The sequence below is a fragment of the Lineus longissimus genome, chromosome 1 (assembly GCF_910592395.1).
Source record: "Lineus longissimus chromosome 1, tnLinLong1.2, whole genome shotgun sequence".
NCBI lineage: Eukaryota > Metazoa > Nemertea > Pilidiophora > Heteronemertea > Lineidae > Lineus > Lineus longissimus.
The window spans coordinates 20,383,449-20,411,342 of NC_088308.1; the positions used below are offsets into that span (position 1 = coordinate 20,383,449).

Sequence of the window (27,894 nt, forward strand, 5' to 3'; positions counted from 1 at the left end):
GAGGGAGTACTGTTTCTATTTTTAGAAAATTTAATCTACACAGGGTTTGCCTACGTCAACACATCTGATTGCAAATGGTGGAGTTGCGGCATATTGGCATTTATTTTTCGATATAAAATTACGTTTTAGGATTTATTGCTTGTTTCAAAATTCTTATTAACGTTCTGATTTGTAAAACACGATATAAGGAACATAATAAGCTATTTGGGTAAGTCCTGATACCTCAGGATATGTCGTAATCGAGGGCTAAACTCATCCTGTCAATTTCGAATTTGTCATTTTATTTCGGTCATGCTAAGCGGCGTCCACCAGCGCCCACCGCCGTCCACCAGGTTTACAATCGGGTATAAAGTCATCAAAATAAAATTTAGTAGCCATAAACGAAATAAGTACACCATAAAACATATTTCATGACATTTGGTTGACTGTAAGTTAGATAGGGGAGATGATGTCTAAAATCACAAGGCTCCTGTACGTAGGCTATTGCCTATGCCCTATGGCTAGTATGGGGAGCCAAGTCTAGTCAAACATGGCCTCCTGACTGGGTGGTGGACGCTGGTACATTTTAGACAACAACTCGCTTATCTAGCACAAAAATATCATGAAACATTCCGGAAATGTTGAAAATGGTCTTCTCATTTTGTTCGACCATTAGATTGATGACCTTAAATGCTTTTAAACCTGGTGGACGCTGTTTAGTATGACCCTTTTATTTCGTTTTGTCTCATCCAAAATTATCGAAGTGTGGTGTGGTTACTCTACTGGTTTCGTCATTGACATGATTGAGACTCCCCGGCCAAGGCCAGCCTACACATTGTGTTCTACCATTGTCTTCCTTCTTCGCAACCTTCACGCACTTCATCTGACGGGTAGGCTATGCAACTTGGAAGTGAATGATGGCTACCGTACCACCTGCCTATCCAGATTGATATGATTGAAAAAATATGTAGTTGTTTTTGTCGTTAGCTATTCGTGCGTCATTGTTCGGCATTGTTGAATGTGTAGCCAAGCCCAAGACCTGCCAATTTGAATACGTCACTTCGGAACTTCAGTCCCGTATATGACGATGGTATTGGTAGTATAGGTATGGTTTGAGAAGTCTCGCACGTAACAACAGATATGACCTATAATTAAAGCAATCATGACAGTCAATGCCCATATAGACTAAGAGAGAGGCAAAATGCTTTTACAGCCTGGAATGTCTTAAAATACAATGTATGGCCTTTATCATCACCATGTATGTATATAAATCCTTCTATTTTCTAAAGTAAAAATTATACATGTAATTTTAGGATGATCTTCATTTCAATTTTAGAATGTTTTAAGTGGCACAAACAAGACATTTCACTTAGGTAGATTCATCATCAACTTGGTTTAGAATTTCATTCAAAGGTTATTGTGTCACAAACAACAATTGTTGAAATTTACCTCCAAATATTTGACTGATTTTTCAAAACTTTAAGATTCTAGACCACGTCAGCTGTGCTACATAAGTGTACGTACAAAACTGTATCTTACATGTCTTACTGTAAAAGTACATGCTTGAGGCAAAAGGAGAAGTGTCTCCAGAAAAATTGTGAAAGCTGGATCAAAAAACAGTCCTTAAAAATACATTAAAATACCAAAATGAAAAATTGTACATTGAGAGATTTCATAAAATCTTTATGAGAGGCCAGTGTCAAGGAATTTTAAAATCAAGATCATCCCGTAATCTATCCTTTTAATGATTTCTGTGGTACACGACCATACATATCGTAGCCAAAATTAAAGGAGTCCTCTCCTCCGTCTCATTAAAAGCATCTTGTCCTTGAGAACATGACGGGAGCATTTCTCGCTGTTTCCATGTTAACTGACTGTCTATGTTGATTGCATGCTGCTTTCATGTACATTTCCATACACTCCATACTGAGTTGTTGATCTGGACCCTAATCAATAAGTTCTCTATGATGATGCGGTGAGTTCACATTTCTTGTGATGATAAACATGGCTGAATTCTGATGAATTTGGTGAAGTCTGTTCAATCAATCAAAGTGGTTTCAATTCTAACATTCTTCTTGTTCGGGGTTCTAATCCAATGCTTGACTGGGGTCAAGTGAGAACATCACTGCCTGGAAATGTTGAAATTTTATTCAAACATGATCAAAAACAAGATTATTTAACTCAAAACAACCATGCACAAAACGCGCCTTCTAAATAACTAAAAACTCTGTTTGGAAAAAATTGGAACATTTTGCCTCGAGGAAGCTTCATCTCATTGATTAGGTTTTTATTGTCGGGAACTTTGAAGTACAAAGTGTCGCAGGCAATGAGATGGAAAGTGGGTTATCTTTACAATACAAAAACGATATTTTCATGTTACGCCCAAGTTCGCTGGGATTTTTCAGAGTTGGTAAAGTGAGTGTTCAAATATATAAAATGCTAAAATAGAACAAGTGTGATATTGTTCATGCAAACAATGTACGGTACTTTTTTGTGCTGTCCTTTTTCAATGTTTTACATTTCAGAGTATAACAACATCGTGTGTCAAGTTGGAATTTGACCTCATTAGACATGTTAGATGAGTTGCGAATTGTCCTGATACCCGGTCCGCTGATGGTGATTCCCTTCCCTCAAATTATATCTTCAGTTATAAACTTGGTTTTTCTCCTGTCCACTGTCAAACTCTGAGTTACGACCGAGTAATGCACACATACATTTGTAGTGGAGAACTGGGGGACAGTTCACACCCTCTCTAATCTCCCTTGAACCCTCCTCAGTCTAGGCTCGTTCAATAAATGTTTTCATTTTGTCTTTGCAGATGAGAAGTCTATCCAACAACATAGTACATTGAACATGTCATAACAGACTAGTTCGTGTGCATCAAGTGTTCGTCAATTGACGATTGAATCAGGAATTTCTGCAACCATGTATTGACGAAGTGTTTTCTTTTTGCAGATGTGGATTCCATCCTGACCAACCAGCTCAACATGGTGTCCGTCTAGTGTTGCTCAATCCAGCCCGCGTCATCCTTCACTATGAGTAACAAACATCCCAGTCAGTTCTACACAGAGACTGTTGGAGACTCTATATTCACAATCCTCAAAAGGTATCAGAATCTAAAACCGATCGGTTCTGGTGCTCAAGGCATTGTATGGTAAGTTTTGTATCTAAGTCAGTTTCAATATCCTATTTCTCTTGAGGATCAGATTTGAATCTTAGAATTCATTTACAGCCTTTTAAAGAAAGTTCAGATAAGGTGCCCTGATTTTGAGACTACTACTGTACTAGTGCATGATGTGATGTGCTGCAACTAAGGTACTGGTATTGATTATTACCAGCTAAAGCACAGTATTGATCACTGTGGCAAGTGCTTTGATGCCACAGGATCTGCATTTAAGCATCCCAATCACATTGCAGATATCTTCTCATCCGGAGAATTGTTTTTAAAAACTCATCAAAGTCAAGAATCATACATATAAATTCTTGGTATTATCAAATGTTAGCAATTGTGTTGATGATATAAAGACTAGCCGTGGCTTCACCCTCCTCCTATTCCTGACAGTCTGTATTGCTCATAGCCATAGTTGATGAACTGTAGTCTGATGTCAGTATAATGAAAGAAATAACCGCCTGTGGTGTGAATCACAAGTTATGATGATGGCATTTCAGCAGTCATTGTTGGTGAATCCATATATTCTTATGCATGTTTCGTAATGTATAATGATGAGAGGAATCAGTCTCAAGATACATGTATTTCTAGTTCTACTGTTGCGTAATATTCATTGATTAATTTTCTCTCCACTTTCCTCTCCAGTTTCTTAACCCTTTAGTTCCAGACAATCAGGACACAAAGGTCCTTCACATCTCCGGGCTGGTAGAATATTAAAAGTGTGGTCATGATATTTATAGAATGGCATTACTGCCGTCACAGATGATGCCTCTCATTAGTGCACTGATAGCTGATTTTATTCTAGACGCATGGCGGTGTAATTGGCAGTTTTGTCTGTCAGTACAAAAGCAAAGTAATATTCATCAGATTTGACTTATTTTCGATTTTGATGAAGTGTCTCATTACCGTATGTGTCCGCTGTGAAAAAAATCGAATCATGCATGGTGTTATTGCCTCCAAACAGTCACGTCCTTCCTGTGCGGTGCAACCAAATTGGTTTACATATTATTCATGGCTACCGCCATAAACCATATTTTATTGTTGGACGTGATTTATGCGTGTGTAAACACCAGCCAGCGATGCCTGACCATTTTATCGGGCAATTTAACCATCTATAAACTCTCTCTACTATATATCTGCACCATCTGGCCTGTTCGGTTGTCGAGAGTATCTTAGCGTTATGTGCAGCAGAATGTTTGAGTGTTCATTTTACAGGTTTCTTTCTAGTTAACTTATAAGATGTGAATAGATATCGAAAGCCTGTAGGTAGGTAGGTCAGGCAAACACTGGCTGTTCACTGACCTTGCTCACTGGTTGACGACCTATTGTCCATGAAGCAGAAATTGATATGCCTGCTAGCAGTCCACTGACCTCATCTGGGTCGTTAGGCTATTGTCAATCCACGAGGCAGAAATTGGCCAGCCTTCAGCTCTAGATCATTGATTTGGTTATTACCCGAGCTACAAAACGGTCACTTGTAGCAAAGCGGCGAGAGGAATTCTTAGAAATCTCTACATTGATAATCAGTCAGGATATTTTGGCGGAATACCAATGGGGCATTGTGAGTTGACTTCCCGGTTTATGACTTGTCGATACCTGCATACTGAGTTGACGCGATTGATAATGATATTTCGCCATAAACAGTCTAACTTATATCGCTATAGCCATTAGTTTCCGAACTGGCTGTCATAGTTTCCCAGCATTTTAAAGAATTTCTCAAATAAAGACATCAGCAAGAGCACTATCTTGCAGGTTCAACTCATGCCAACTTCTCAGCATTTTGAAAAAGCCACATCCTTTGACACTTGCATCAGAAGTTTGAGCTCAAGACAAATGAAAGTCAAGATTACGCACACACTCGTCTTGCACTTTTATTTACCATTCTATCATTGTATCAACTTTGCCTCGCTCGTTGACTGAGTGTCAGAATCCCAGGATCGTGTAGTAATGATGCGGAGAGATTCCAATACAAATGCATAGCGAATTCGCCCCCAGCAAGGGTGTCATGGCAACCAATCATGGTGGTCTTTATCCGTCCATCAAACCACTTCGATTGGAATTGGCAACTACATGAAGCATATGATCATCGAACAGGGCCAGCAGATAAAGACATCAGCAACAGTGTGATTGCACATTTTATAGGTCATGGTTTGGTTGGTTCAAAAAGGTGATCAGGGAGTGGTGACCGTGAAGTCAGCAGGGTTCTTGCTTGAAAAGCTCTGGTAATCATGTGAACTCTGTAGCAGTTAGTGGTGAGGATGTGGGGCTCATGGTCAGGAATTTATTGGTTGGACTCTCAGAAGTACCACCACTGATTAACTCCCTCAGTGTGTCCTTGAGTAAGACTCCTACATATGAGCTGAACCCCAAAAAGCATCACTCCATCGCCGAGGAGTGTGAATGGGTACCATTCTTCACTCGTAAGTAATCCTGTGATGGACCAGCATCCTATCCGAGGGAGTTAACTACTATTTGCTTCTTTGAAAATACAATATGGGATGCACTCCTGGCCAAATGAGCAGTTTGGCTCAATCAATAGCTCCGCTGTCTTTGCTAACTATCTCTCAAAAGCCTTGACCCCAAGGAACATTCATAGTTCATCCTAGGTTACTGCGGGCAGAACAAAAATTGGTCAAGTGATCTCACATCTATCTGTATGCAGCGGGTGAATTATTGATAGCAGATCATTTCAGTAGCTTCATTGATTGGTTTATTTGTGGTGGACTAGGAACGTAGCAGTGCTATGTGTTGTTACGCTACATGTGTAAGTCTGCGTGGCACTAGCTTATGCTCCATTCATGATATTGAGCATGTGCAGTGCCAGTGTCGAGCATTTTGACCATGCATAGTCATGTGAATGTGCAGCTGAGCTGTGTTCGGTTGTTGAAAGTGAGCATAAATTGTTAGCATGCACAATTAGCTCGTTAGCTTGCATGTAGCAGAATTTTCATTGCAACAAAGTGCACTACTGCTGAGAACACAGAAGCTGTGAAATTACTGCAGTATGTCATAAAACCTATATGTAAAGCTAAGAAAAACTGATGTCTTCTGTTAGCATTATTAGCGAGCCCAGCTCTGGTAGCATTCAACATGTCTCATGCTCATCTCCTTATATTGCTTGGCTGCATATGCTGAGATTTATGTGGCAGTGTGGCTGCATGTTTATGGATCCCTGGATAGAGCTGGCTTGCAAGCCATGGTAACATACCAGCTTTACCACAAGCAAGATTCGTAGATTCTGCTGTAGGTTCAAGCAGTACACTATCGTATGTTTGTATAAAAAGGTGCATGCTCACTGCATTAAAAACGAAACTGTCTGCATTCTAATCACCTGCTCTGCATCAATGGTGTTGCAGTGTGGAGTGAGCATGTTTATCACAGGTCCCTGGATGGTGCTGCTGTCATTTCGCATAAATATTCATGAATCCACTCTAAAGTGCATGTTCTCAAAATTTATGTTCAGCGGAGGATGTGGTAATCAAACAAAGATGAATCGTGAAAGTGAATTTGTAACAATCGGCATCATAGCCTACTTTTACATTTTCACCACCCATCAAAATGTTCCTTCTCACTTCTGGCGTAGATCAGTCAGTTAGATTTGGCTATAGATACAGTGAGCACTTGGCCCCTGGCCTGTGAAGTATTCTCTTGTTGTTCTGATACTGATAGCAGGCTTTCTAAGGAACGACTGAAGATGAAGGCAAACCATCTTTCTAAATTTTTTGTATAGTTCACCATCTGTGGTTGTTTCACTTTCATTTGGTTTAATAAAACCTATGGACATGAAAAAAATCGTACAGCTTTGGTCTTGTTGTGTAGGTCATTCAGGTGATTGTTTTGATAGCAAAGAAATAAAAGTCGTGAAGAGCTTTCGTACAATACAACAGAGAGATCATCTTTCGAGAAAGAAAACTAAATGTCACGGATGTGTCTGATCCTCCTTCACTTTTGACATCACAACATCTTCTCATGTTACACCCCCACTGCCACTAAGATAGACAGCATTAATTTTTATTGCCAAGGAGAACAATCTGAAACCTGTCTCATCTACATTGAAAAAAGGTACTGCCCAGAAAGCTGAAGACACTGTTTTCAAGCAAATGCATTTCACCTGAAAGTGCTTCAAGATAGACAGCATGTTCCTCCGGCGGCAAAACAGATGATAATTTGTAGCTTGGAGAAGGATCTGTTGTGATCAGCTACCAGGAATTGGCATGGACCGAAGTGAAAGAAGATAGCAACAGTCATGACCTTGACCTTCTCTCAAGGGTATTGTCCGATTATTGATTGACTCCTGATTCATGTTGCCTTCAAATTAGCGGTATAGCGGGACATGTATGTAGTTGCTAGCTAGTTTATACCGCCCAGTCCTATTGATTTCTTAGTGAGAATAAAGATGTGTTGAACCCATCTGATTGATGACCGGCAAGCTTTAGTCAGAAAACTACACAGGGGGAGGGGGGCAATCTTACTGTTCCTACTCTTCTGGAGGTGGTGAATATTTGAAGAAATAGATCAGGTTCTCTCAAGGCCTATACTGTGTTTATTCTCTGCATCATCATAAGTCAATATTTTTGGAAGTTATATCCCCTGACTATGACAATCAATGGGACAGCCAACTAATTCTGTTACACGGCATTCCCGGATCTTATCTCTGATCACCACCCAGTGTACAAATTCATGAATGTCATTATTGGCTAGCGTTTTCCATGATGGCTTATTTCACCTTGAGCTGTCTTCAGGGAACATCCATTCCAATGAAACCCATTGTGTACTGTAAAGAGTCACGTCTTTATAATAGCATTGATTATCGCACATTTTGATGGAATCGTGGTCAATGAACATGCATTACTTGATTTCGGTCGCTCATTCGATCATCAGCTACCTCCTGAGGGTAAACGCTCAGGGAAAATGGGCAGATTTTTCTGAACTACGTGTGGCTGCATAATTGGTTTGATGGGTAGACTAGAATGATGGAGCATGCGGCTTACATGTATTACCCTCTAGTTGTAGTGTGTACATTACTAACAAAAATGTACTATCAGAAATAAATAAAGTGCCTTATTCAGGAGTAGTCTGACAGTCCAGGTGCATGGCGAATGTTAATTTTGACCCAGTCCATATTTTCTGGAATATATTCTCAATAATTTGTCGATCGCTCGAGGGCTATCCTCAAGAGAAATCTATCGGATTATTTCCTGGTAGTGCAACTGGTGGCAACGTAATTGGTTTATCGGGTGAATGTGATGACTATGATGAGGGCATGTTTCTTGTGTCGTGTGGTGTGTTCAGGTTGCTGTTTTTCAGGGCCCAGTTGCTCGAGCGGCATTGGCAGCAACATTGGCATTAGTCCTAATGCAGCTATTGTCAATGAAATTCACTGAAGTCAGATAACACTTTTATAGTTGAACTATCTTTGGCTCTGGCTGTCTCTATTCAGATGCCGATGGAGCAACTGAATCCTAGGTAATTTCAGCACGATCGTTGGAGCTTGATGATGATTACGACATGAATGACCTCACATAACTGCTGGACAATATCATGAGAGGCGCTATTTTTGGAGAACAAACTGGAGAGCTGACTGGCTGATTCTGGCAAGATGGGTTTTTGATGATCGTCCCTCTCAAAGTCTTAAATTCAAAAAACCTCACTACCGGTTTTTGATTTAAATACTTTGCAGGAAGAATGATCCTGACATATACAGTCAAGCTATTCCCTGACATACACATTTCAGTGCAGTGTTGAATGATCTGAAACGCACTGTTTTCAAAGTCACATTTCAAATGATTTATTCTCCCCTCCTCATTGTTTTGGTTGCCAGGTTCTCAAAATCTATTTCATGTTTTAAAACAAGCATGCATGTCATAGCCCATCACATGGCAACGGTAAAATGGATTTCTCTGAACTGCTGTTGAGAGCAGCACTTCACACCACAGAGGTTGTTTCCTGCTCTTTGTTTCCCTTTGACATCCAGGGCTGATGACCCCAAGCTTCTCAATCAATTGCTTCATAAAAATTTCAAGCTTTGGTGTCATAATATTTGAAGCATCAGGGTTGTTCTTGTATGTTGTTGACGAACCCAATATCATCAGTTGGCTGAAAGTGAAACTTTGCCATCTTCAAAATTTTGTGTTTGTTCTTTGACATGGATACTCCTCATTGATATTCTGATAGGCAATATTAAGGAAATGCATGTTATCGACTGTGTGTTTACTTGTGACAGTTTTATGTTGACCTTGGGCTTGGGCTTATCAGGGGCTCACCAATTCACCATTATTATCATTCATGTCCTTGCCCTCCTCACTGAATGACTTTGGAAGGAAACATGAACTATGAAACCATCCTGTTCACCGATCAATCATTGACTCTTCAAAGCAGCAATATCGAAAAATCCAGTGGTGTGCAAATAGAGACATTATTTGAGTGGGATTGCTCTCCTCTTTACATGTATGTCGCCCTTTGCGTATGTATATTCACCAGCCATCCAACCCTCAGGATGTTATAACAAGAGTGTCAATGACGACTGTTTTGACTGTCATCCCCTTCCAGTGTTTGCGTTGGTGGGTGAGAGGTTTTTTTCTGCAGAGTAATCATGTCAGGTAATACACCACTTGGGTTCAATATATGGCATTTGAGTGTTACATGGCGGTATACAGCATGATAGCTCAAATTACTGTGGCTTATATTCCAAAATTTCTTAAAAGTCAGCGGAACTAACATATTTTCTCACGAATCTCAAAAACCTCCATTTGGGAATACAGTGAACAGTGCTAAAGGCCACCCTTGTGCCACTATTTCTTTGGCCTCCAAGATGATATTCCTAAAAAGGTCCAAGTGTTTAAAAAAATCATAGTGGGAGCCCTCAACAATCACAACATCATTGACATTTTCAATGTAACCCTATAGTTTTATATTGCTGGTTATATCTGTTGATCATGGATGTTCAATAGTCATTGAGAAACTATCTGTTGAACTCTCCTGAAGTGTTTATATGAATCATCTCATAACCATATGCCATAATTTATATGGAATTGTATGGTTTGGGTGTGGTGAAAATAGGTTATGTGGGGAAACGAAAGTCCAACATCGCATTCACTAATACGGCAACAGCTGTAGACATTACGTGAGTCACTATTTTGTGCTAGTTCCATACTTGGAATGAATCAACAATTACCATATGATAAAAACCTGCAAGCTGGGTTCACTATGGAAATTTGTCTGGGGATGATTCCAATGACAATCTTATAGCTTCAAAAACGTTTTGCTGGAGTTTTTCTGGAACAGATTGGCGTGCAAAAATATAGGGGTCTAGGGTATAAATTGGTTGTACGACAGGTGTCTACTTGATACTAATCACATATTATTTTGCCAGTATCGAATAGTCTCGAGTCCAATATCAGACACAAATAGCTTGAAGGTGGACATATTATTGATAGAATTGAGTTGGCGAGTGCCGCAACTGTGCCAGTGGTCCATCTAAATTGTTGGTCGCTCAATGCAAATCGAATTTCTTTCATCTGGTTGATATTGTCTGTGCTAGGGACGGAAATTATTAAGAATCTACAGTACAACCTCTCTATTGCGGACACCCATGGGACTGGGCCCAGGTGTCCGCAATAGAGAGGTGTCCGCAATAGAGAGGTTATGCCAAATCGTCCGATAGGTGGATTTGAAGTTCCCGCCTTCTAGGTCTTGGTTTTCTCTGTGTCGACATCTAGCGTAGAAACTTTAAACCTGTTGGCTGATCGGTATTTGCTTGTGATGTTGCGTTGAATGACGTGAGCTACTTTGGAACTCAGAGCGTGAATAATCTCTCTAGTAAAAGGTGCCCCTTTTATTGCAAAATCTCCTCGACATGTGATAATGTGTCAAAAAACACCATAATTTCTGTCCATCAGCCACCTTTGATAAATAATTATTTTTTTCTAATTTCTCTACTAACGCATATTCGCCGCAACACTGACAAAACCGCGTGGATTTATGAGTGTCCGTAGACACAAAAGGCCTATGTGATTAGTTGAAAAGATGAGTAAACAAATGCCACGGCTTAATTAGGATACAAAAACACAATGCCAATGCCGTGGCTTAATTAGGATACAAAAACACAATGCCATGGGGTAATTACGTTGATTAATTGCGCGAATATCACACCTGTCGGGCCTACTTGACTCTCCAAGCGCAAGCGGGAAGCCATTGTTTTTGCCTACTGTCCGTAATTGGGAGGGAATTGGACCAAAAATTGGCTATCGCCCTCTCCGCAATTCGGAATAGAGAGGTGTCCGCCGTACAGAGGTTTTTGTTATTGGAAATGACTTAGAAAAAATCGGGACTGGCCGGACGTGTCCGTTATGTAGAGGTGTCCGCCTGGCAGAGGTGTCCGCAGAGGGAGGTTCTACTGTATTGCCATTGCTGATGGGGATAGTGGTTTGATCATTGGAGGCTTGAGATTGGATCAGTCTTGTCTTTTGATGTGGGGACATTATGTTTTGAGTTAAATCTAACCAATTTTCAGAAGAAGACATCTTGCGATTCTTAACACCGTAAACTTGGTATTTCTACGAGATGATTTCCTTGTCAGATTGAAGTAGCACTAGTCTGTCATTGTGGCTACACGACAGTGACACCATAAAATATACTATAGACTATGATATGAAAAGTTGAGAAAGTTTCATTTGATATGCCACTCTCAGGTTTTATGGTGTTCTTCCGTCAATGCAAGTAATACTACTTGCAGTTTCATAGTAAAATGTATTGCTTCCATGGCTACTAATTCAAATATTTCTGCAGCAGTGATACCAGTGAGTTTTTTTGCTGTGTGCCTTGCCTTTATCAATGAGGGCTGATTCAATTACTGCGAAATGTCACCTGTCTACTGGCGGACTGTCTAATTTTGTTACTATCATTCAATCATGAATTACATTTGGTATAGACAGGACAGGAATTTGTCTTGTGGTGGCAGATATGCATCTTGTCTCGTTCAATGTTGGTATAGATGGGTGCGTACGCTGGACTTTTATCCAGTTTCTTTTCCCCTGCTCGTTAATCACAATATTCCTATGAGCCTGTCATACACCAACTTTCAATCTGATTGAATTATCCTTTTTGTTGCACAGGTTGCATGACAGAGAAAAAATGTTTCAGACGATCATGCAACATATGGATTTGACTAGATTTGTTGGCGAATGAAACTGGTTGTGTTGCAATTATTTGATGTGATGGTTTGCATGACATTGGACTTTTCCTAAACAAATGCCATGAAAAATTATCGCTCATCGATTCTTGATGTCGTACACTTACAACTAAGCTCACTTGTTGCCTGCTTGGCAAGGATGGAGGTGTTATGTGTCGATTGTGTGGGAAGGAGGTTGCACCATTGTTCCAACCCATGGCAAATCATGATCGTGGTCACCACAATCAACTTTTGTTGATGGAGGTAGCTCAGCTGTCTATAAAACCCATCACAGTGAAATTGGCACCTGCAGCATGAAGTTGAGTGGGGAGGGGTATGAGCAATGTTCAGTGGTCATCCTCCTCTCACTCTCCGTGCTTGTTTTAATGACAGTGTGGGGGTACAATGTAGGTTTTCATTCTTCTCTCTCTATAGTGTCATCACTTAATTTCTACTTTCAGCATTGAGATAATCTCTGCATTGTAAATTTCTTTCAAGAAATTGCCTCTAGTTATTAAAGCTATTCTCAATCTCACTCAAAGTATTTGCTTCCTTTTCTCTTTTTAGTGCTGCTTACGATACTTGTACGCAACAAAATGTTGCCATCAAAAAACTTAGCCGGCCCTTCCAAAATGTTACACATGCCAAACGAGCGTATAGGGAATTTGTTCTAATGAAGCTAGTGAACCATAAAAATGTAAGTATTCCTTGGGTGTAGTCTTGGCAAGAATTAGTAAAAACTAGTCTTTATTTATTCTTGGTCTTGGTAAGTCATTGCAAAAGGCTGTGCAGAATATATCGGGACTTGTTACACGTCCTCCTAAACAAAAGTTTGAAGATAAGATGGTACAGAAATGATAATGAGTCAGAATGGGGTTACAAACTTAAAGTTCCGTCTCTTATCTCCTGTAAAGCCCAATCCATGAAATCACTTCAGATTTCATATCATTAACGAAAAATGTTGGTGATTGCAGAAGACCCAAAGTTTTATGATTTGATCAATCGAGGTTGAATTGACAGTCACACGCATGTTTTCACTTTGATGTCAACGCAATCGCTGCAAATCAGACCTCATTGCTTCTTCGTGCAAACAGAATTTACTTGCTGTTTAAATTTGATGATAGGTTTTCTCATGTCGTTCACTCTTTGATTGCGCTCGCGTTATCTTGAAGTTCTGCTCTGCTACTTTTCAGATAATTGGCCTTTTAAATGCATTTACACCGCAGAGATCATTAGAAGAATTCCAAGATGTGTAAGTATTCAAAGATTGAAAAGGAAAGACAGCATAAACAACTGAGTGATAGCGCTATTAATTGAAGTTGGAAATTGAGCTAGTATCAAACCCATCTGATTACAAAGGAACGCCACAACCAAGACCAGAATCCCATAAAGTAGATGTTGATGCTTTGTTGAAAGGCTTTCATTTCGGGTAGCGTACATAAATTATCATAAACATAACATTGCATTTAGGCATTTTTCTGACATGCACTTTTCATTTTCAGATACCTAGTAATGGAGCTTATGGACGCTAACTTGTGTCAAGTCATCCAGATGGACTTAGATCATGAGAGAATGTCGTATCTCCTATATCAGATGTTATGTGGTATCAAACATCTACATTCGGCAGGGATTATACATAGAGTAAGTTCTATGTGATAAAAATCTGGGTTTGATTTTATGACAGGGCGCTGTGGTGAGTGACAGAACGATTGCCAGTGTGCGGGTAAAATCACTGAAGCTGTCATTTGATGCCTTTAGTTAATGTGACTGAATCACTTGTTGAATGCTAATTCATTCACTTTGTCAAAGTGTTGTCACAGTCATAAGACATGTCACATCGTTAAAAGATGAGTATCACTAATGTGCAGAGGACTCTCGTATAAGTCTGCAGATTTCCCTGCAATAGACACTGCAATATTTATTGCTTCGCTCTATGATAATGTTGCTTGTCTGCAGTGTGCTAAAGAAGTGGATTGGAAACACAAATCTGGTCAAAGAAGAGGTTCTCTTGGCAAATATCATTCCACTGGGGTCAGTAGAGGACTAGGAAGCAAGGGCCAAGACTAAATACCATTCTACCTTTTTGGTTTCAGGACTTAAAGCCCAGTAATATAGTTGTCAAATCTGACTGTACCTTAAAAATATTGGACTTTGGGCTTGCGAGAACGGCTGGTACGACGTTTATGATGACCCCATATGTGGTAACGAGGTATTACCGGGCGCCTGAGGTTATTCTAGGGATGGGATATAAAGAAAATGGTAAGTGAAGTGTCAAAGCTGTGGCAGAGAGCTGCAGCTTTAGCCTACTGTAGTCATCCCATATATACATGTAGGATGTCCGAGCGTCTGCTCAAATTTTAAGATCTTGGTTGAAATCAATAGTAAAATGGCAGCAACTAAATCATTTTTACGAGTAGAATGTGCAGGATGGGAAGGTTGTATATTGCCTGCTGATCTCAATGGGCGCATATGCGATGTTCGATAATCTGACATTGACAAACTTTGTTAATTACCAATTAATTAAGCTTTCATTATAAATTTAACTCTTTCGAGAGATTGTTTCTCCAATTTTTCTCGACTTCCCCACACTGTCATCAATGATGTTATGTGCATGTTATCAGGTTTAAAATTCAATATCAATTGATTGAGTAACTAAAGTCTCGATTTCGAATTTAGAGCTGGTGGTGGTTTAACATTTGAAAATATTGATTAATTGATTGATGATTTTACAAAAAAATACTTATACCATTAAACTATAACTGGAGGAAAGAAAACTCCACAAGTTCAACACAGCTGCAAAATGACACTATAATTCATGACTGTCATCATTTTATCATACATGGAGGCCTACCCCCTCAAATTGATTTCAAGCCAACCCTTGGGGAATGCTCAATGTGGGTTGGTATGTGATGTTTATCTGCAGACAAGCTTCCTACTCATAATAGGGCTATACATCATGTCCTTAAATATTTCATAAACGCGCAGAATGCTGTCAAGAAAATTCAACAGTTATTCCTGTGTAATTGATGAGCTGTTCTATTTCTAGCCAGTGTGGCGTGAAGTGCAAATTCTGCAATTTTTAGAAGTCAAATTCCCATATGTTTTATGTTGCTTAGAGCCGTGAAGTTGTCAGTTTGACATGTTTGAGAATACTTCCCGCTCATTCACTTTGTTGTTTGATGTTCTATTATTCTTTTTCAGTCGATATATGGTCGGTAGGATGTATAATGGGCGAGATGATCCGAGGTGGTGTGATGTTCCCTGGAACAGATCGTATCCTTAAAACTATATGAATGTTTTCTGATGACACAAACATTGACATCTCTTTGAAAGAGACCGACGTAACAATCGTCAAATTTCTGTCAACTTGAAAATGCTAAGCGCTCGCTTCAATTGACAACTATTGGATATCTAACGAAAAATAAGCCGATTTGAAAGCGTTTCGAATCCAATTTCTTCTGTATATGAGTCAAGGTCGTAAAATTTGCCTTTGATTCATTTGTTGTTGGTTTTGGATGGAAACAGAAGCCATCGGGGGCGGAAATGGGACTCACTTTGTTCCGGTAATTCTGTCGAGCTCAAAAATCAATACTTGCCTCCCCTGTTGTTCTTTATCCAGTTGGTGTACTTTACATTACAAAGGAACATTTAGCGCTATTCACCATGGTTTCCCGACTGATACCTCTCGCTGGGCCCTGGATTAATAAGTCTTGTGATCTGATGATTCACTGACTGTATTCTATTGAACCCTATGTTTTCAGACAACATGCTATGGCTTTGAAAGTTTTCCATACTTTTCAACCCTGCTTGTCTAGACTTTGTTAACCCGCCAAGAAACATGTTATGAACCAACGGCATGAGGTTGGTCAGGCCAAGTTACACAAGGTCCCCAACAGGGGTCACTCCTGTATCACTTTACACTGAAACTATTCACTCTTGTATGAGGCTGAATCCGACACAACAGAAGCCTCTAACTGTGCATTCTAAAAAAGTCACCTGAAGACCACTTATTTGACCCCCTAGCTCCTGCCTAAAGACCCCCTGTAACTTAGTAAGTTTATCAGTTGTTTTCTTTATGTCATCGGATCATAAATTTGATAGCAAAACCACACCAAAAATACTCTCTATCAGAGATTTCTGAATGTCATCTGGGCAGAGGAAGCTATATTGAGAACAATTACTGGATTGTACAGCAGCCTCAGACCATAGTTATTGCCCTTTTGGGTTGACATGCTTGATTTTGGAGCAGGTGCCTATTCAGCTGGTCAGTAAAGGTCATACGTCTGCCACATCCACCCCTCCATTAATCATAGTGCCAGGATCAAACACCTACGCCAATGACTTAAAGATCTGCACAGCCTTCACACTGACTTGTAATGAGTGGTCTACAGCTCTTGTCTCCGCGTAAAAGCTCAGCTTTCCTTCGCTGACATTTAGGCAAGTAATAACCACACTCTGGAAGTGACTGTTATCTCTAATAGTGACTCTTATTTTTGCCATCAGAACATCACATACTGTTTTGCGCAAGGTTAAAAAAGGTGAGCAGTTAAGCACGAAATTGAATGACAATACCATTGGGAGGTTCACCCGTTGGTGGATCTAGGCCTGAAACGGTTGATCCATCACCCTATAAGGATACAAGCCGACTTATCAATGATAGTAAAAATAGACATTTTGCCTATAGCTATCATAATCGTCAATAGACTCTGTTTGATAAAAAGTATTGATCATTTCAATATTCTTTATGAATCATTCCGGTGCTGCTGACTGGTGTTGATACAAGAGGGAGTGGACAAGTTCAAATTGAAGCTTAACTTCAAACAATGATCAAATTCAGACTAAAGAAGAGAGATAATGCTGGAAACTGATAAACAGTTGCAGACAATTTAAGTTGGCTTAAAAGTGATAAGGCCTGTCTCCCAATTAGGATTTCACTGTGTGTTCTTCACAGAAGGCTTCGCTGCTCACTTGACTAGGGTGCGATGTATGTCGTGAAACACTATAAAGGCATTAACATGTATGTGTCATCTGTTAACCAGTTCTGATACCGCATGCAACCAAAACACAATAATGCCAAAATGCTCGATATCTCAGTGGTGAAATGTTCTGAACATGCAGCACGTGTATAGAATACTGAGTGCCAATCTCAGAAAACTTTTTCTTGATTCGATTACGCTGATCTCTCATGCAAAAAAAGCTATTTTTGGGATTCCATTCAATTTGCGATTATTTTCACATCTTCCGTCGATGTACTCATTTCATATGAAGATAAGCAAATACTCATCAGAATCGCTACTGGTTGCCATGGTTACTGGGAAGAAAACCCTGATCTCTTTGACACAGTTATCGTGTGTGACTGATTCATCGGGAAATTAATGCAACACATGTCTGCCCGGGTTTCACGGAACTGGGGAGTAATTGTGTGGTCATGTTTCATGTCATGGTGTCATTTTGTGAGGTCATTGACCTCAGTTGGCTCTTCTTGTTGACACGATTTATCATGATGAAATGTCGGGTCATAGCTCAAGTATTAGCTATGATTTACATCAGAACACCAAGGTCCATTTTTGAATTAGCTACATGAAGGGTCTATGATACAATGTACACTGCTCAAGTCACTGAGTGAAAAGATTATTGGAATATCTTTGAACTTTGACGATACCATTCCTTGACCACGCCTACAGATATAGATCAATGGAATAAAATCATCGAACAGTTAGGTACGCCGTCACAGGAATTCATGAAGCGGTTACAGCCGACCGTGCGCAGTTACGTGGAGAATCGGCCCCGGTACACCGGATATCCGATCGATAAGCTCTTCCCAGATGTCCTCTTCCCGCCCGACAGTACCGAGCACACTGGATTAAAAGCCCACCAGGCTCGATGTCTCTTGTCCAAGATGCTTGTGATAGACCCAGAGAAACGAATTTCAGTCGACCAGGCATTGATGCATCCGTATATCAATGTTTGGTATGACGATGGAGAAGTGAATGCGGTGAGTTGACTCTTAAATCTTGCAATTGTCATATCATTCGACCAATTTTTTATTAGATTTTAGAAGTTTTTTACCTCTTTGGAGGAACTTGTTTGTTATAAGACCTTGTGTCTATCTAGCATGCGTCTGTAAGCGTTATTAGTTTCCGCCCTAAAGTGACCGACTTTTATAAGGCATGCTGATCGTAGTTTGTGGTATTTACCCAGTATACACAAAGTTTGCTAATGACAATTCCCTTAGAATAGCTTAAACACAATTCCTGCATGCCTCAATAAGAATCTCACATTTTATTGATATTTGACTTGTTTTGAAGATGGAAGTTTTCTAGGCCTTTTATCTCGCACTTCTGAGAACTGGGGAAGTACTGTCAACCAACCATGTTTGTGTCTGCAACAGTTGAAACTATATGGTTGTAAGAGGATTTCAAATTTTGGTATTATCTCCTTGGTGATATGAAATGGCACAACAAAGAATTTTCTGATATAAAATGTTCTGTTAATCTGTGGTACTTTACCAATCACGTAATACTGTAGAATAGGTGTTGCCTATTACACAAAGAGCATTGGGTTTTACAGTACTTCCCATAGATGAGGCCATTGCCGCCACATTGGACGACAGTATGACATCATCTACCAAATGTGTGTGTCAGTGATATCGCATTGATATGACCTCATTTGTTTTTCCATCGCGGGCATCTGTTGTCATTTGCTTGGCGTCCAATATGGCGGCACTGTACATCATTCGATAAAGAATTGACCAAATCAAAATGCCAGAAAACACGTGACTACCTGTCCCGAAAAGGCCTTCGTCATTGTGAGAGGAGGAGGGGTTTTGTGCTAACTTCGTCTCATCTTTATTGTTTCAGCCGGCACCCTCTCCACGTGGTCAAACTAAACATGACAAAGAACATACCGTTGGGGTGTCCGGGCCCAGTAGCACAAAGGTGGGTTAACTCTAACCCAGGGCCTTCCCTGACCCACGCTTCATTTCCCTTTCAGTTGTCGCCGGAGCATGTGTTCTGTATTTGGCGGTGGCTGGTGTTACTTATAGCAGTCAATATGAACAGTCTAGTTATTGACAGTACCATTAGATGGAAGCACTGTCTTGCATGTGTCTGTTGTTTCCCTTTGCACCATAGATTGAAGCACTCTCTCGTCATAAACATTGAAGCGTGGTGGCACATTGGAAGAGTGTTAGACTTGTAATCAAAAGGTCATGGGTTCAAGACTAGGCCAGTGCAACTCGATACTTTCAACTGGCCTGAAATGGCTAAATGTAGTGGAGTATGTGCGCTCTTTGAATTCTATAGAACGGTTTCTCGATCAGGCTGGGAAATGAATGTAAAGTGCTTTGAGACAGAAGGGTTTCAGAGCCTTGTGTGTTAGGATGTCCAGTACAACCCAGCTGAGATGTACTCAACAAAACCTTCTTTTCAGGCTTATCTTCATTCCGCTTATTCTCTTTCAGCTAGGTACGTGTAATGTTAATGCAGCTTTCATTATTTTCTGCCTCTGTTGCATGTACTTCATATCAGGCAACCAAGATCGATGTGTGATGCACGCTGCATAAAACATTGACATTTTGCCGACTGTTTTATTTTCAGTGCTGAGACCCTGTGTGCTACAGTTGTCTAATGTGTAGTGACTGCTACCAGTTTAGTCTGGCACATCTAGCTATAGGGTACAGCATACCACGGCTGCCGCTACGTGACGACTGTTGCAAGGGTATTGCATTGTTGTGACAGATGTGTAGTCAGTTTTGACTCTGTTTTGACGCATACCCCATTGAAAATCAGTGCTGTCTGAGATTGAGGTGCCAATACCCTATTTTCAGCCAAGCTATTTTACTTGCTACACATTTGATGTCATTGCCGTCAAATAGTGTCCATGGTGTTCTCCCCGTCTGACTGAGGTCTCATGGAATTGTCACAATATCATGGCTACTTGGCAACACTGCAACCCCTCACCTTTGCTGCTCAATAATTCACTTTTGTCACAGCCTCGAACTCGTAGGTTGTTGCCTGAAACCTGGTTGAGTTTTAGCATAATGTTCCTGTTTTCGTTTCAGCCTGCTCCTGCCCCGTACGATCACTCAGTCGATGAGAAAGAGCACACTGTCGACCAGTGGAAGGGTAAGTCGAAGAACAAATTATTGGTTGTGAACTTGAGCAAGAAACTTGATGATCTCAGTTTTTGCCAGAAACCAGACTTAAATCCCAGAGGGCTTGGCAAGTTGTTTTTCATCAAACTCATTGTCTGTACTTCTGAAAGCCATGAAATGTTCTTGAAACATCAAGCTGGTGCATTTAAATAAATAACAAGAGGTTTGACATTTGCAGTCCTGCACTTTGTTGCCTGCAAGTGCAATTCGTAACCTTCCACCTAGAAAATTCAACTGTCAACATTAAGTCTTTTATCTATTTGCCTCTAGGCATTTTCCTTTGACACTCAGCTGCAATGAAACTTGGGTGTCGGTTTTTTGCCTATTCCTCACCAATAAATTTCCTTTCCAGATTTAATATATAAGGAAGTTGTTGATTACGAATGTAAGGAACGATCCAGCCATGCTATGCACAACCATACACAAGGTAGGTTGCCTTCCAAATAGGTCGTGAAAAGGTATGTTGGAGTCTTCTAAAATCGTGCATGGTCTTGATGTCGTTTCTGTCATTAACTTCTAGCTTATTTTAATAGCAGTCATTTATACGGTTGCTTTAGGTGAGACTGGCATCCTTCCTTGGCAGGCAACCAATCTAGGGAAGGAAAACTAGTATGTATATGCAGTAAAAGCACACAAATGTTCACCAAGATTGTTTGGGTCCAGCCCATGTGGTGTTGCTTAACACCTGGGATCAGCTATAATGATTTTCACTGGTTTAACAGGGTGTATTATTGGGGCAAGGTTGTCATGTCAATTTCTAGTGGTGCTGCTGCTGATTTACCCTCCAAACTACAGTGCATGAGTCAAGCAATCACGTTGGAGCAAAGGAGCTGTTTGTCCTTGGCAGCATCCATCATGACTGGACAACTGCCTCACCGAAGGGGCATCATGATAGATTTTTAATAGCAGTGTTGTTGTTGTTTTATCATCCTTTCTTCTTATAAAATCCACCCTTGGCCATTCCAAAACATGGCTTCAATCTAGTGAGGCATGAATTCATTTCGGTGGGGGGGGGGGGGGCTTTTAGATGACTCTTTGTCGTCATTTTCTATGTTTTTCTCAATCCATCCTTTCAAAATTCCTATTTGCTTTCTATGTTAGATTTAATTTTAAGTAAACAAATTGTCGTAACAAAACAAGATCAAATAACCACAATGCCTTCCTTGTGGTAGTTTAATTGCAGTGATCGTAATGTCACATCAAACTGTCAAACTAAATTTAAAATTGAAACTTGATATTAAAAGTACATGCACTGTGTATGAATGAAGCTCTAAAATGTCATTGCAGTGGCAGGTTGTAAGAGCTCAATGTTTCCCCTGGCTTTTGTTTTGAACGTGTCGGTTACCTTCCGGCACTTTTTTTGCACAGATGAGATGCCAGTTTTGTTGTTTGATACTTCCTGTCAAAACAGTTAGGAAATGAGATCTTGATTTGATAAAAGAAAACCCCAACATCCTCTAACTTGGCCTTTGAATATAAATTGTCTTTATTGTTTCTATTTTGTTGAATTATAACCTGTCGTCGTTTTTTTCCAGAGAGTGCAGCATTAAATAACACAGGTGGTGCTGATGGGGCAGATGTTGCAAATACAAATCGTCGACGATGATCGAGTTCTGTATATAGGAGTCTGTACAAATTAGGAAATATTTATTGCCAAACGTGGTTCTGTACGTGTGAGGAGGCTAGCTCGATGTCGTGGCAGCAGTGCTAGGACCTGGGGACCGACCTCATTTAGTATGGAACCTGTGACCTCATGGCTGTACAGAATCTCCTCCCTCGAAACAGTGCGGATGGGGCGGCGTGTTCAGACTTGCATGCAGTGCAGTAGCTGAATTGAACCTAATTGCCATGCAGTTGCAGAATATGACCTAATGGCATGGCAGTGGAAAGCTTGAATCTAATTTTGCACTGCAGTTGCTGTGTATTAGGCTAATTGCAGTACAGTGGCTGTGTGTTACCTAATTGCAGTGCAGTGGCTTTATATTTTCAAGCCAAAAGATCTTTCATACTCAGGAACACAAGGTGATTAACTGTATAGAGACTGTCTCCTGAGTGGGAAGAGAGTGGCGTCTGCTCATGGGGATGGATACAATGACACAAACTGAATAGAAAAGACAATAGTTTCTGTGCATTTTTCTGTTTTACTCAATGAAATTGGCAGAAGGTCAAGTGTAAGCTGGGGCATCTTTCCCATATGCCCTCTCTCTTTCCTAGCTAAAGCAATGTGGGAAAAGACATCATGGCTGATTCTTATCTTCTGACGATTCTGTCAAACTTTGTATTTCTAAAGCATTTTAGGAGCAGTTCTGTGCATTTGAGTATCAACATCTCAAGTATTTGATGTGTCATTTGTACGCCTGACGTTACATGTAGTGTGATCACGCACAGAAAGGATGTTGTTTTTATACAGGGAACAAGTATTACAAACTGCTTTATTTCTTGCAAGGCCAATAATTAGTGATTTTTGCATAAATGTTTGAAACAAAAACATCAATGGCCACAAAAATACCACTCAGGTAGTTTGTCATTTGAAAGTTCAACAATTTGCAGAAATTGGAGCAAAGTCTCTAAAATATATTTTTGCAAACAAGTTCATGAATGGCTGCCAAAATTGGCATGTTTGCAGTTATCTTCATCCTTTGCTGTGTTCCTACAGCATTCTGTCTGTTCGAGGTGTGGTGGTTCAGAAGGTCGTGTGTCCACTATAGGATTATGGCTTGAATATGGCTAGAAACGGCAGTTAATTATAAACTGCTGGTAGAAAGACATTCAGAGTTGAAATAGAAGTATGTGAAAATGATGCAAGTGGAGGTTTTATAACAGGCTAGTGAAATGTTGTGTGTTTGATTTGAAACTTTCAGTCAAATTGATGAAGTTTTATGTGAGCTGGTGATTTGAAAACTAAAATATGATGGACCTGCTACAATATCTCCATTTGTGTTATTCAGATTCTGATTGTAGATTGGTGTACGTAGCCTGTGAGGTCTGTTGTTGGTATATAGACAGCCCATATTGTTAAAGACTCGTTTAATAGAGGTTTAAAAAACTGTGAAAAAAAATGAAACTGAAAGAATTGCCGAAAAATCTGTGTAAGAAGATTTTGTAATTACTTATCTGTATAAAAAGATTGTAAATTTTAATATGTAACTTTTATTTCATGTTATTTTGGCCAAGGTCGCCTGTATATGGTTACAGGGTGTTGTACATTACTGTACAGCAGACTCCTATACTTGCCAGGGTGTTGTACATTACTGTACAGCAGACTCCTATACTCGGGTAGAGGGATTATTATATGTGCTGCACGTGCAGAAAAATAACATATTGTCGAAACTTTCTATTAATACTGCCATCAGTAGGTTTCAATCACCAAAATTGTCCAGTATTCAAATCTGGTCGTCTGCTCAATTCCATTTTGGTGTTGACAATCTCCAGCTGTTAAACCAAAGATGGTTGTGACATCTGACACAAAGGATTCTAGAGGCATTTTGTAAATTGGAAGCCAAAGTCAACACTTTTCACACCATAGATAAAGTGTCAAACAACGTTAGGGTTGGGTCACATTCAAAGGCTGGTTGCATTTACCATGTTTACTGCACTGTTTTACTGACCTTGAATGCAGCTATGTTAAAAACCTGATTCTAATAAATTCTTTTGCTGGTATGAAAAAAGATACTTCAGGCCTGAAAAAATGCATGGTAGCTGCAAATGCGTCTGTTTTACCCAACCCTTGATATATGGCTTGGTAATGGTGTTACCATGTAATCAATTTTTACTGTAACAGAGCCTAGAGGCAATAATATCAAAGGCAGTAGCAACATTCGAAAATATGTCGATTTCTCTGATTCTGTGTTATGTGCATGTACATGTAGTTGGCGTGTCTCAATTGCCAAACATTATGTGCGGGTCATGATAAAAATAGTCGAGTTCATCCAAGCCTGGTTTGGATTGTCTGTGCTTTTGATATAGGTCATTGTAGACCATTGGGCACGAAATTGGATCAAGTTAGAATGAGGTGGACTGTGTATTTCTACTGCTGTTTGTTTAAGAGGGTTAGTTGGTTGCGCTTTTGTTTTGTCTTGCATTTAAGCGGCGTGTTGTAAAGCCTAATATGATCACATTTGCAGAAGAGTTCAAAACCTTGGGTGAAAGGTGCAATATTTATACCTATGAAGTAGTGTCATTGAAAAATGAAAATTAGTGGAACTAAAGTTAAGAACAAAAATTATCATGATATTGCCTGTAACTGTGGATGTGAAATTTTGAAGATGACAGTGCGTGGGAGTTTGTAGAATGCTGAATATCAAGCATTTCTAGAATATTGTGTTAGACTTTATTTCCTGTCAGCATGTGGAGTGTAATAGTCTCACAGCCCCAACCCCCTGGGGGCTCCGTACCCATTATGGGAAGGGTTTTGTATGATTAAACCTCCTGCACCATGTTTACAATTATGTTTAAACAACATCAGTGTCTTGCACAAAGGGCTGATATTGAAAGAAGTATTCATGTTGCAGTTTGCTTTAGAAATTATGATTGTTTTCTTCAAATTTCTAATAATGTGCCTAATGAAGTTTTCAACCTTGCGAAAAACCTTAACACCAGTGTATATTGATTTATCATCAACATCAGTAACTGCACCTATAATTACTGTCTCTCGCAATGATGCGAGTAAAACATGTAAACAAATTTAACCAATGAAGTGTATTGAAATAACACAATTATGATCACAATGATATAAATTTCGTGTTTTCACAAGTCTCTTATATAAGCATTGCCCCTTTGAGAAATTTGGTCCTGTCTTTATAGAAAATGGTAACATTGCTACCTTCATTGGCTAAAATTGTAAAATTTTCCTGACCCACTCCAAGGGCTTGGCTTATTCACATATCATATTGGTTTGCATAGATAACTCACATGTTTACATTAGAAATATTTATTTCGTGGGGGGGGGGGGTATTGTAGCCTACCAAAATGACATTGTAATGTTGTGATAGCATGCTACTTGTAATGATTTTATTTGTGCGGCTATTGTACTTAAATTCTTTTCCCCGCAGCGGAAATTTTCTGTTTGTCCAAGGCGAAATGTTTTGTGCCGATCACATGGTCACAAGTTTTATGTAGGATCATCATCATCTTGACCTGCAATGTTTTGAGATAGCGAAATCACTCGCCCAATTAGAATTTTCCAATTTGGACCAAAAGTGAGCCTTTTAGATGCATTTTTGTGCATGTGAGTGCTGATTCAACGACAAAAATTTGGACAAGAAAAAAATGTCAGACTTTATGCTCTGGCTAATTGGCGTTCATGAGTTCTACTGCGCAGCAGTATAATTATAACACCTTTACCTTACACATTTAGACAATGGTTATCAAACAAGCAATGTGATTGATTGATCAGCACAATTAAACCTGTAGAATAATGTTATTTCTGTTAAGTTGATTTCCATTATGTTTCAGTTGAATTTTAATGACCTGGCAAAGTTTGTGTAGGTGTATTGGTTTAAGTTTTGTCATGGTAGTGATCTTCGCGTTTGTGTATTATTTGAGTAACCACACTTACTAGCAGTGTGCCAGTTATGAGTTGCTCTACGGGGATTGGCACGCTGCTGGAGTGGTGGAGAGACTGTAGGAGAATCATGACAGTTAGTATAAATTTTGGTTGTAGCCACAGAGTTGTGGTAATAACATATCATGCATTTTAAAGCTATGCTATAAATGGGGCTTGTTTTGCTATAACTACTTGATTATATATGAACATTTGGTTGGCTTTCTTGTCTTGCAACGAATGTACACTTTCGGGGTGATTAAAAAAATGTCGACTTGGACTGGTTCATCTGCGGCTTGATTCACAGCAGTTACGCGAATGTTATTGGGACGAGTAGTAGTTGTTCCTACTGGGCTGGCGCTAGTTTACTTGGCAGAGTTCAAGTATGCATGACTGGTTCTTGAAACCCTCTCGGTAGTTATCATCAGTACCGGCCTGACAATCACTCCAGCTATTCCTCCTTAAACATCATTGGCACACTCATTCACTGCATATTGGTGTCAATTCTTCTTCATTAGATTTAGTTTCAAATGAATGAATATTCTTTAATTTTGCAGTTTTACTTTTTCCCTTGGAAATCGATATCACTTTGACCATGGGCTTTCATACCTCCATCAATTGATTGTCACTTATTACAGAGGCTTGGTAATGTCAACAGCGGCAGTTCACTCATGAAGTAGGCCTCATAAAACTGGATCACAATATCGATTTAACATTGTAATTGTATAATACTCACTAGTTATCCAGGAAAACATTTAGGTCAAAGATAGATGAAGAAGTACTGGTACATTTTGAGAGGAGACGTGTTTTTTTTTAAACTTCACAATTTGCTTTTTTTAAGCCAACATGATTCTGAGTGATGTTGGATTCAAACTCCGACGAGGAGAGGTCTATTTTCGTTTTGTTATTGACGTTACTTTTAATTGGAAAACCTGATATTTTTACCCCTGCTGCACACAATCAAATTTTCCATCCGGTTTTCTGAAAATGCTGATTCAGGTCTCATATGTGGGCCATTATATTCAAGCCCCAGGCCCTAAATCAGCATATTTTTGGGGAAAATTGGATGAAAAATCTGATTGTGTGCGAGAGGTGTAAGCCAACTGCGATTGAGGGAACAGTGCTCAGGGGCTGAACCATGCATTTGGTCACTTCCAATGTGCATCATTCTTTTCCTGGGCAATCGTGGGTAGAACGTTGTCTATTAATATTATTTACTCCCAGGGGGTAATTTTTTTGTGATCGAAATCTGCAATATAACCAACAGAAGATTTCTGCAAGTGCTGGCTTATGTGAAGTCTTCATATCAGTTTTGTAGAATGTATTTATGAAATGTCAGAACCACATTCGAGTATCTTGTGTTATAAAACTCATTCTCATAAAACTCAACTAATTTCATTTGATGTACTTGGTATTCTTCAGTCGATGAAAACCAGTTTGTCCTGTTTTTCGATGTGTGTTGGAGAGAGGAGCCATTCTGAGACCTAATTCATGGAGTGGGGCTATTTGGGAGCTTTTCTTAGAACTATTCCCTAATATGGACTGAGGCTACCTTGAGTGTCATTCTGAGACCTTACACCTTATGAATTGAGGCTAGTTTTTGAGATACTGAAGACCATCACAGATGTCTAGTTATGGGCTAGATTGTACTAAGTTGATGAATAATCTGTCGAGACCTCCTCCTGGGATTTCTATACTTTGATCAAGACTTATCGTCTGCTACCAGAAGTCTCTTCTCTTCACGCCTTCTTGTTATTAACCTAAGTGTGTGTTTATAAACTGCTTGTATCTTTATCATGACTGATATCCATCTTGTGAGTAAATATGTTCATGTGAAAAAATTGAAACCGGGCTTCGTTTGGTAAATTTCCGTTGACAGT

General features: G+C 39.7%; 1 protein-coding gene across 3 annotated transcripts; it reads left to right on the top strand.

Moving 5' to 3' along the window:
• The first annotated feature begins 72 nt into the window (after window positions 1-72).
• On the top strand, window positions 73-27,861 carry LOC135491337 (stress-activated protein kinase JNK-like). Of its 3 annotated transcripts, none has more exons than XM_064777141.1 (12): window positions 73-208; window positions 2,935-3,133; window positions 12,885-13,014; window positions 13,511-13,569; window positions 13,820-13,958; window positions 14,411-14,576; window positions 15,519-15,590; window positions 18,002-18,312; window positions 19,178-19,255; window positions 20,380-20,443; window positions 20,825-20,930; window positions 22,008-27,861. In XM_064777141.1, exons 2-11 carry the CDS (start codon window positions 3,015-3,017, stop codon window positions 20,917-20,919), a joined length of 1,233 nt encoding a protein of 410 aa, XP_064633211.1. In that variant the 5' UTR covers window positions 73-208; window positions 2,935-3,014; the 3' UTR covers window positions 20,920-20,930; window positions 22,008-27,861. The 3 variants fall into 3 exon arrangements, with proteins under 3 accessions (XP_064633211.1, XP_064633202.1, XP_064633221.1); XM_064777132.1 differs by having other exon boundaries at window positions 20,825-20,899; XM_064777151.1 differs by lacking the exon at window positions 19,178-19,255 and having other exon boundaries at window positions 20,825-20,899.
• Window positions 27,862-27,894: the final 33 nt, after the last annotated feature.

What these genes read in the sequence shown, in the direction of transcription:
- LOC135491337 (XM_064777132.1), top strand. Translation starts at nt 3,015, where the DNA reads ATGAGTAACAAACATCCCAGTCAGTTCTACACAGAGACTGTTGGAGAC. An exon ending in CCGGGCCCAGTAGCACAAAG is followed by an intron (nt 19,256 to 20,379) that starts GTGGGTTAACTC and finishes TTTTCGTTTCAG; the next exon opens with CCTGCTCCTGCCCCGTACGA. An exon ending in CACTGTCGACCAGTGGAAGG is followed by an intron (nt 20,444 to 20,824) that starts GTAAGTCGAAGA and finishes TTTCCTTTCCAG; the next exon opens with ATTTAATATATAAGGAAGTT.